Below are 11,317 nucleotides of genomic sequence, written 5' to 3' on the forward strand. Positions count from 1 at the left end.
CCTGTGGAAGGTTTATTAGGACCATTGGTTCATTCCATAAACTTGACCCGTCAGCTTTTGGATTCGAGTGATGTGTTAAAATGGACCCATTTGTCAGTCGTTTCGATGCGTGTTTCAAAGTACCCTGGAATAACTAGACCGTGCAAAATAATTGCGTTATTCGGCACGACCCGGACATGGCCGCGCATGGCCGCCAGAACTGGGCTGAGCGCTGAACAACTATCTGACAGTGAGAACTCTTACCCGGGCGACTGCTTAAAACTGAAAGGCCTGGCGGAAAAAAAAACATGTGTCGCACAATCATGCAATGGAACGAATCTATGTTTCCGCTATGCACATCTGCCACGAGATATGGCCTGCCCCCACATATCGTTTTTTACTTAACGTACGAAGTCGCGTCACACTATCCTCTAGAGCGCAGTACATTCTTTTCCCTTTTTCGAGGGCTTTCTATATGACCTGTCTTTCTACTAACGCAGCACAAATTCTGGGAAGATCTTGGCCTCATCACGGGCCGAATGGAAGACGAGCAACTACCGTTGTAACTCCTTGGTGCTGGACTTGCAATCAAAAGCGTTACGGCAGAAGACAAAACGCTCAAGTGGACACGTTTTAAATGTCCGGGATTTTCTGAAGCTGAAGGACTTGTTTTTGGGTCCGAACTTTCAGCTCATATAGGAAAACTAAACTAGAGACCTCCCTAGGCGGGCCCACTCTCTTTAAGAGTCACATACAAAGTTAGTTGGGCACGTCTATCCGAAACAGTTCGGGAGACATTCTAAACGCGGCTGTAGCGGCTATGCAAGACGGTTGATGCACTGCATAGCTGTGGTAATAGCAGTGCCCAATTCTCATTAAAAGCGTAGTCTTGCAAAATGAGATGAATGGGAGGGCTAAACAGTGACAAACGGCGAAACTTGCCTAAAGAATCCGTTAAAACGAGTTTTCTTTATGGATTCATCCAACCTTTCCTTCCCAGCTTGGAGAGGGGATGAAGCCTATCTAGCTGAATAGGTGGACAGCCACCTAAGCCTCAGATTATCGTATTGTGGTGTGTCACTATCTGTCATGCATGCGGTGTGTCACTCCGCATGCCTCATCCTTCATTTGGCCATGGTGTCATTATTAAAAATCCTCTATGCTTTACGAAGCATGCCCGGCGGCAGGTTTGCAGAGCAAACACAGTGAATTCAGAACCAATCGACACCGATTTCAGCTTCAACAGCGGCAAGCTCTCGCTTCCGTTGCAAAGTGACTCAGTGACGGCGTGGGCTTGATACCGTAGTTCTGGACAGTATCACTTCCAATCACACGGAAACACGGTCAACGGAGACACAATGTATTGGAAACACGCCGAGTCAGCCATCCGGTCGGGAGCGAGAGCGTTCTACGGCCGCCGGCCGTCCTGTCACAGGGGAGAAGTCCCGGAAACGCTCCGGCCAGACCCGCGCCGGAGCTAGACGATGTTGGCCAGGTAATCCTTAACCTCAGCCGGGCTGAGGCGGCGGAAGCCGGCGTCGTTGCAGATGCCGATCTCGATGTTGTTCTCGGTCATCTGGCCCTCGAAGCTTTCCTTGAGCGTGAGGACGGCCGTGTGTACGGCGTCGTCCAGCTCCATGGTGTCGGTGTACCTGCCGCGGGGCTGTCAGGTCAGCCGCCTAGCACGCGCTCCGTGGCCGACAGCGCGAAGCACGCCACGCTTCGAGCATCGTTCGGTGGCAATGCGCTGAGAATCACAGTCGAGATTAGATGTGACCCGTTCGATGCCGAACGTACCCAATTTCTACCAAAAAACATCGGTGCGTCTGGCTTTCACCAGTGACAGCGAAGATGACGGCCGTGGCGGTTACATTCATTCAGGAATGTAAGCGACCGACTTCGTACAGAAACAAACAAATAACCTCAAGTCGCCCTGTGCATAGGATCAAGTCTGGCTACTGAAGATATGTTTCGTCGTCCTCCGCTTCAGCCGATGCCGCGAAACATTCAACCGCCAGAGTTCGGAGATATTACATGCGTCACAAAATGAACAAACCAGAAATCCCAACATGCTGTGCACCCGACACTGCATGGCAAAAGTCACCGTCTCCAAAAAGGCTGCCGAGCCGGGGCGCGCCACTCACCGCTTCTCGAGGAACGTCCTGCCGTTGATGAAGTTCTTGCCCATGGCGGTGGCCTTCCAGGCGAAGTAGGCGCCGCTGGGGTCGCACTGGAAGAGGCGCGGCCGGCCCTGGTCCCAGCCGCAGATGAGCAGTGACACGCCGAACGGCCGCACGCCGCCCGACTGCGTGTACTCCTGCATGACGGCCGCCAGCCGCTGCACCAGCTGCCCGGTCGGGATCTCGCAGCCGTACATCAGCTGGTACTGCTGCGCCACGCGGCGGGCGCGCTTCACCAGCACGCGGTAGTCGGGGCCCATGCCTGGCGGCGGCGCGGCAGTCAGAGGCCGGCGCGCGCTGCCCTCTCTGGCGCTGGGTCTTGCGGAAGAGGACGCAGGCAGCCGCGGCGCTACTAGTCCGACGCTTAACATGAGAAGCGTTAGGCATGACTAACGCCAAACATCGACAAACGTCACAAATGACACACTGATCTCATCTGAATGACGCAATGTGCTGACGTCATGGTTTTACCTTCTCCATCCACGCGCTCAGTACTACAGGATGGCCTCCTCCACGCATGACGGGAAGCGGAGGCCCAAAGGCACACTGTCCGCGGGTGGGCATTGTTTTAACTTTCAGCTGTTTTTTTTTCAAACCGCGCATGCGTCTGCATAAAATTAATGGCCAACAATGCCCACCGTTTGGTGACAGTCTTTTAAAGCGCCGAAACCCCAACAATGCCGCCCTGCTGCAGCTACCTCGGCCAACCATTACGTAAGTTCTCTAACTAGCACACAATACCGCCCTGCTGCAGCTACCTTGACCGAGCATTACGTAAGTTCTCTGACTAGCACTTATCACAAAGTGTCGCGTGATGCGGCCTCCACTTCCAGGGAGCGGAACACAATGGTTTCCGGACTGGCGGTTATCGCGGTTTTCCCCCGCCGATTATCGAACCTTTCCGCTGCCGCTCTTTCACCGCATCACACGTTGGTACAGCTCGGGATAAGCCCTGAGAGTGACTGGCAGAGAAGAGCGACGCCACATCAGGCCGCCTAGGTGAACCTCGAGACGGCCTACGACCCACGACACTACTATTCCATCTTTAGTGCAAGTGTTCACGGTCGGGTACGCCGGCTGCACAAAATGCAGCACAGTCCAGTTTGCCAGGCGCCAGGCCCCGGGTGGCACCACTCACCGCTGTAGATCATGCCGATGTGGTTGGTCACCTTCTCCACCTTGTGTATGCTGTGCTCGTCAGCCAGGATCGACTTGAACTTGTTCTCCGTGGCGATCACTACACCATTGGTGGCTGGAGCGGACCCGAAGGACAGCGTGAGACAGAACGCACCGCCCGGCGGACACCAGGCACGGTGGCAGACCACATACAATCCATGTCAGTGCGGTAACAACAAAAACGCGACGATTTCTATCGTCCGTGAAATTGAACCGGGAATTGCTAAGAAAATAGGCGAAACGACAATGGCGGTTATCATAAAGCCATAACCACATTTGGTCATTTGATCAGCAGACAGGTTTCCATTAACCCCCCCCCCCCCCCTCCGCATGAATGTGGTGGGAGAAGGCACGGTGATGAGGCAGCCGCCTCTACGCGGAGCGAGTCGCTAGATATCTCGCTCTGTCGATGCCAGGTGGCGCCATCTAGTGAGATCCAGACGAAGCAACGGTGCCGACGGCAGCTGATCATTCAGTGTGGCCCACTCGCCTCCCGCCAGCCGCGGCTCATCTCAAATGATGTCGAATGATGGGAGTACGTGCGGTATGACACCCATCGAAGAAGCTGTTGTTAATAGCTAAACATGCATTCAGCGAGGGGAAAAACAGGCAGCAGTGGCCACCCAGTATGAAGAAAGCACAGCCCTGAGATGGCGTACGTGATGATGCACGGCCACGCGTTTCAACAGCTGAACAACGATCCGTACACCAGGCGAAGGCTCCAGAACAAATGCAATTACCACTTATACAGATATATATATATATATATATATATATATATATATATATATATATATATATATCCTCGGCCAGATTTTGACATAAACACTATCTGTTCACGGCAGCTTCATGAAGAGACCGCTGAAAGCAAAAAACCGCACGGCATAACCATGTAAAACACACAAACATGAATACCCCTTAATTTCGGCGCGCCCTTAAACCCCAACCAACAACAGAAATCACACTCATTTTCTATCACCCAATAAATTACAATGAGGCGTCACTGCACTGCAGCACTGCACTACCACTGTAGGTGTCTAACCAAGCTAACGCTAGCGACCATTCACCAGGTTGAGAGCTTCAGACATGATTTCCATGACTGAAGTGACAGTGAAAGTTAGGTGGACGAGCCAGCAACGAGCAAACAAGGACTCCAACACTCAAATAAAAGCAAACCCAAGGCAATGGGAGTTAGACAGCCTACAGCAGTATAGCGGACACAGCTAACTGACGTGCCGAGACCGCGGGACATAATTTTTATCATGAAAACATTCACAGAAACTGAGTTAAAATAACAAATAAGCAAAAGGACTTGTTTATTTCTGGAAAAGCAGCATGTCTATGTCATCTTAATAATTTGTCCACCTCACACCTGAGAGGACCCAACTCATGCTTTCCTTCTGACATTCAAGGAGTTGGCAAGTCAGAAGAAAGCATTGAACCGCGGTGGCACGCAAAGCATAATGCTGCATACACACATCCAGATGAGTGCAGGTATGATATAGTCAAAGTAAAGTTGGAATGCTCATACAAAATATCAGTGGCAGAAACTCACAGCAAAGCTGGTTTGGCAATGTTTATGTTGCTATTAAATTTGCAACTTGAGCCTTGTGATGGGTAATTTGTTACCCAGTTTTGGATTTGGATAAAAAGCTGACCTTTATGTACACACCTTGAATTTTCAAATAGTCTGCAGTTTCCACTTCTTACTGACTTTGTCAGCATCTGGCTTTTCCAGACTTTTATGTATATTCATTATTGATAAATATCCTCAAGATGACCAATTGGGTATAGCACCTTAAGTTTATATGCAATTTTATGCATGACGGACAGCTTTATTTTCAGAATGACTTTGGGATTGGTGAAGCCACCTTGTCTGATAAGGGTCACCTTGATTTCTGTCTGTCCCTTTACTCCCAATCATGCTCATTCAGCCTCACAAACTGATAATTAAACAAACACATTTGTGTGAACAAGTTGAAAACAAGGGCCATTGAGTCAAAAGGGGCAATGGTGATCCAAGGGGTCTCAGGATGAGCATTGGACTATGCCAAGTCAAAGAGTTCTGTGGCCACATTTTCCATAGGAGGTCAACCTGGCAGTTAATTTGTGATATCAAGGGGCAACTGTTCATTTACAGGTGATGGGAGGCACTTGTGTGGTTGGGTGTCAAGATTCCCATCCCTATCACTGATGCATATGTCAGAAGGAAGAGGGAAAGCATCTGGAAAGCTGAACATGAGGGATTGCAGGTGCTGCACTGGCTGCACCATATCATCAGCAGGACACCCCCACACTATGAACCACTTACCTTTGATACCTACTGATGGTGCACCTGCTGCAACAGCCGCCAATGCATACTCGATCTGCACCAGCTTTCCAGAAGGACTAAAAAGAAGGAAAATAGATGATACATTAACAGGATAGAGCTTAGTATAGCTGATTGACTTTCACATAAAACAATTCCATGAAATAGACAAAGAACAGGTGACTAGATAATGCTGAAATTATATCCATGCTGTAAATGAACAGCCACCTCAAGTCATTGGGGTTTACAATATGCGCAGTTATGAGACTATATGGCATGGCCTGCCTCTGACCCTGGCAGGAAGAGCAGCCACTGCAGGTAGTTGTATGCCATAAACCAGAGGCATAAAACCAATGCCTCTGGTTTTCAGGTGTGCAATAGTTAACACAAATGTGCCAACCACTACACTACTACCATTCTCTGAATGGTCATCTCACCCTGAACTGCTATAATATTGGATTCCTATCAGTGAAATATCTGCCCTCATTTTAAAAAAAAGTTGAACAAAATGAATTCATAACTAACAGATCTTATGTCATGTGCAGATAAGCAATCAAATAAGGCATAAAAGCTTCATAATAAATGTGTTATTGTTTCAAAGTTGATAACAACAAGATGGAAAGGAACTATTTCCATTACTGTTTTATGCTGAGCTTAGTATTTCTGCAGAAAATAAACCTGATGCTAAAGGCCACAACAACCAAGTAAAAAACAGTACATGACCAGGGAGCTAATTACACAGAATGTAGCTGTGGTATGATCACAATGCTTTTTAATTTAAATAACTGATGTGGGTATGATCATAGTGTGTCTAAAAAGTTACCAACACACTAGATTTACCGGCATTGGAAACAGACATGTACCTAGATTACAGCTGCAAAAAGTCTCCCATACAATTTCATGATTGTAGAAGCCTGGGATCTTTTGGGGCTACAGCACATATCTGCTTGCTAGATCTTTGCTGGAAAGAACTGCTACATTAGCTCCATTCCACTTCTGAACTATTGATTGGCCTTCTTCACCACTCTGAACAGCTGTTGTACTTTACCTGAGCAGAACAATGACAATATCAATCATAGGATGGCCACATCTCCATACATGGGCAGACTAGAATGTACTGGGAGGGCTTGACCTGAAACATTATTTTGGAATGGCAGACATGAATTTTATTGGAAAAATTGGGACAGCATGCAACTGTGAAAAATTTGGAAATTGAGACATAATGGCCCCATAGTGTTTACATCCATGCAGCTGAATGAAAAGAACAGGTACCTATTAATCAGATGCATCCTCATGTCCACTTTGATGCTACATGTTTGTGATCAATCCTGGCTGGATTGCTTAACAAAGTTCAGACAAAAACTCCCTTCAATGATTATTTTCAACAATTATAAGGATCATAAAATCAAATATCCACAGAAAACCACTCCCCACATTGAATTCTAAACAAATACATGGAACACACAGTTCAGCAACACAAGGCAGGTAGCCTCGCTTCTCATTGAACATGGCTCAACATAAATGATCACTGAACCCATTACACTGTGAGGTGTGAGGTTTTCAAATTAATGAATGCACTTAATCACTTGAACTCAACCGTAACCATACCTGAAAGTTGTAAGTGAAAAACTGTATCTTTCTGAAGACATGTTCGTCCCACTTGCGATGCCGATGGGTTTTGCTAGGCTTCCAGTACCCAAGGCTGATCAGGAAAATATACTGAGCGTCGCGCTAAGCAGCCTTTAGAAAAAATCAACACCAATAAAGTGGCAGTCCAGGGCACCAATACTCTGGTTACCACGAACCAGTCCGGCAATACCGTATACGACCTCACGTAGAACACCGGCCGCAGAATGCGCAAGTCACCGATGTATGTTTTGCGCCATATTCGTATAACAAATGTCGGGTTTGATTGCAACCCACTGCCAGCTTTTCCACACAGCTGTTTTCAACTTTTCTGTAGGCGATCCAAGCCTGCACCTCAATGTCTGATGGTCGATAACGACAGCGTGCAGAGTGCAGGCTCGGCCCTTTTGTAGCTGGTATTTTATTGGAAAAGATACTACAGCTTTCTCCATTTTGTAAGAATTTCCCGGTTGTATTTGTGCCATTAGCATTGCCTCCACTGGCCGCTGATAAATCACGTTGTGCATTCTGGTCAATTTTTACTCGGCCCCTTGGTCACGCTTTCGTTGCAATTAGCGATCCCCTGGTCATACGGTGTGAAGTGTGACGTCCCAACATGCAACATTTGGGCGCCTGCTTTGCATTCAAAGGTGCGAAACAGATGGGTGCGCTCCTCGTCTTAAAAACCTACGTTATCCGACTTGAAGGTTTTAGAAGAGCATCTTAGCATGAAATGAAATCACAAATGAATGCAACATAACGCTGTTCATACCCCTTCTTCTTGCCATGTTTCAGTTACGCTCTATCGCTACCCATACGTGAGGCAGTATGTAGACGGTCCCAAATACTGGACGTATTAGTCTGCGACCTGCATTGCTCAAGGGGCGATTTGCCGTAAAAAGCTTCAGGTTCCAGGCAATCCATTTCCATAGTTCATTTGGTTAGAGCGCATGCCTTCCATTATACACATTCGTAACGGGGATTCGAGCCGCTTGAGGCGTTCGCGATTTGTTCTTGACAGGCATGGCATGCGGCTGCGCTTGAGGCGAGTTGACATCGGAGGGCAGGACAAAACGTGCCGAGTATTGCGGCACGTTCAGTTTTCACCACCACATTCTGCTATTGACTTCGAATTGCGCGACCGCATGGCAAGGGTCGGGGCTAACAAAAGCACTGCTCAGCGTGTGCTCTACCCCCAGAAATTCATCCTATAACACCGTTTGGATTCAACCTTGAAAAGTCCAGTAGTTCCCCATACCAAGACCACAGGAAATCAATGGAACCAACACCGAGCCCAAATATTTCAATTTTTCTTGACTTGTTTGGGATAATACAAGGGTTGAACAAGTTACCTGCTACCATAGGCGGATCCTGGGGAAGGGGGGGGGGGGCACGGGGCCATGCCTCCAAAACCTCTGAGAATATGCTTTGCCCCCCTCCCCCCCCAGAACATTCCCAGAACTTCGCAAAAGTTTCGTCCACTTACCGTCTGTTTTAACTTTAACTGCTTTAGCTGTTTTGTTTTAACTTCTTTTTAAGATTCAAAAGCATTTCGGTGTTTTTTCGGCTTTGAATGGTGTCCCCACTAGGTACCCGCGAGAGGCACCATGCACTGGACCTCGGATCCCACACCAGCCAGCTGGCGACGAACGGCTGCCCCCCCCCCCCTAAAAAAACAAACTTCAGGCTGGATCCGTCCCTGCCTGCTACATGCAGTGTCCATAATCGAAGCCAAGCTCTCTATCATGGGTAAGTGGGCCCATGGTCAAGACTCCATGGAAGTCAATGAGGCACAGATAAAACTGCTTCGAAGAAGCCGTGCGTTAGAAGTAGTAGTATAGCAATGCAAAAATAACCTTCGGTTGAGCAGTTAAAAAAATGATGAAACCTACCGACACTACGTACCAAGAAACAGTTTTCCCCTCAGCTGGCCTATTATCTGTTCTGTCAAAATTGAAGGGGGACTGGAGCCCCGCCCCCAATTAAACAGGTAACTACACTCCTGGATTCGAGGTCTTAAAGAGACACACACATCCTGAGCGCTAATCTGGACCAAACTGATGGTCGACGGCATATTCTCGATTTCCCAGCGTAGTCTATCTGGAAGCGTGCCTTCGGCGTGCTTAAAACGCATGCACCTATCCCAAGCGTACTTTTCCCGGACAACCCTCCCCCAGCATCAAACACGATTAAGCATTCCACCCTTCAATCCCAAACGGTGTTAATTCAACATATTTGAAAAAGTTACCGACACGACCATACTAGTTCCTTCTGTCATCGCAAGCGCTAGTGGTAAGCCGTGCCTCTGCAGTCAGTAAGCAATTCAATACGCATATCCGCCAGATTGCCAACGAGGGCATATCAGCAACATGCCGCAACACCTACATGCGGCAACCTAACTCACGGAAAACGCACCTCTGCGAAACAAAGAAGAGCTCAGACGTAAGACATCCCGCGTAATGTCAGGGACCCGCACCCGCCGTCATGTAAAAAGGCGGAATGTACATTGATGTGTGTTTTGACGGCGTACTGATGACAAACTATTGGTTTAAAGAAAAGTTAAATTAGCGGAAACGGTCTTAAGCCGAATGCCCTGCGACCTATGCCAGTGAAAATTGCATGCAACGAAAATAGCCCCATCGTTAGTAGACTTAGTTCTTCTTCTAGTTGTAAACCTAGCAAACGGTAATCATACGAATGCTAGTTTACGGATGACCAACTGGGCGGCTGCATTTCGTGGAAATACGCAGTCTACCATTGCAAACTGCGTGCGGAGACACGGAGACCCCCCCCCCCCCCCCCCCGACCGCGAGGGGTTGGCCGTACGTTAAGTCGCGCGTTTATGTTGGTCGATCGTAATTAAGGTTATAAGAGCACAGATAGGCCATAGTAGCCAATTGGCCGGTGCAGCAGGGGCAACTTACGGCACATCCGCGATGTTATTCAAGAACGACCCCTGACAATTTCCAACAAATGCAAAGCTGGAGGGAATGGTGGGAGCTTTCTCGTTATCTGGCAAATAACTGACACAGCGACGTGGCATAAAACAATCGATAGCGGTGGCCTGAGAAACACATGGGCATCTCCACTTCGTCCCACCCAGTTCAACAAATGATGTCTCAGGTGGGGCCATAATTTGAACTTGCTCGTGAGCCAGTTCATCTTCAAGTAAAAACCACAATATTACAATTATAAGAGCATTTCGGCGAGCATTTCCACTCCTTTTTTAAATCGGCTTCAGGTTCAAGAACACTTCGGATGGAGGAGCAATTCAGCACACTAGCAGCCGACACTCCGATACCACTCAGCTGGCGGTCATTTCGATCAATTTGCATACGTCCCATGTCTCCGCAAATTAAAATTCAATAAAAAGGCTATTCCACCCATTGCCATTTCGTCAGCTTGGCGCACCGGCAAGAGGCGCTTGGTGCTGATACCATCCGTCAGACATTTCGACTGATGGATTTTCTATTATTTTCTTTTTAGATATTGGGGAAATACCAGCTACAATTACCCTGTACATCGACGCCCACATCGCTGCTCTGCGTCAGGCTCGGTGCAGGGCTGACACCGCGCCAGGCACCTCCATTGTTTGCGGTGGTCTCTTTCCGAGCCGACCGGCCACGATCGACACGGAAGCTGAGACACGGCTCGCATTTAAAATCACAGACGGACCATGCTACTCGCGGTGGCCTTTTTCGGAACTGTCACCTCTGATGAACTGGGCGGACGCTCCCCCCGCCCCCCCCCCCGATTCCCCCTGGGAGCCATATCAAAGGTGAAATGCAAAACGGGACCAGAGCAGTAACATCACACAACAGAGCAAAAGCACGAGGCCGGTTATGCAACTTTTGCGGACTAACAGAAATGACTACGCATCTGTTCTGCACGTGCTCATTCGCACCAGTGACCTGTTCTTTATGTCACATCTGAGATGCGTCGAATAAAGACCCACATACCTACTGACAACGCCCACGTAACAAGCGTCATCATCAGGCCGTCTCACCCACTTCGTCGCTGTACGCCACACAATGCACAAGAAAACAGC

General features: G+C 48.4%; 1 protein-coding gene across 1 annotated transcript; it reads right to left on the reverse strand.

The window, feature by feature from the left end:
* Positions 1 to 1,325: 1,325 nt before the first annotated feature.
* Positions 1,326 to 7,499, reverse strand: Prosalpha2 (proteasome alpha2 subunit). The gene is made up of 5 exons (XM_037234333.1): positions 7,252 to 7,499; positions 5,647 to 5,723; positions 3,298 to 3,411; positions 2,124 to 2,421; positions 1,326 to 1,631 (listed from the first exon to the last, which is right to left on the reverse strand). Exons 1-5 carry the CDS (start codon positions 7,290 to 7,292, stop codon positions 1,457 to 1,459), a joined length of 705 nt encoding a protein of 234 aa, XP_037090228.1. The 5' UTR covers positions 7,293 to 7,499; the 3' UTR covers positions 1,326 to 1,456.
* Positions 7,500 to 11,317: the final 3,818 nt, after the last annotated feature.

This window comes from Pollicipes pollicipes, unplaced genomic scaffold (genome assembly GCF_011947565.3).
Source record: "Pollicipes pollicipes isolate AB1234 unplaced genomic scaffold, Ppol_2.1 Scaffold_7231;HRSCAF=8579_pilon_pilon_pilon, whole genome shotgun sequence".
In the NCBI taxonomy this organism is placed as follows: domain Eukaryota; kingdom Metazoa; phylum Arthropoda; class Thecostraca; order Pollicipedomorpha; family Pollicipedidae; genus Pollicipes; species Pollicipes pollicipes.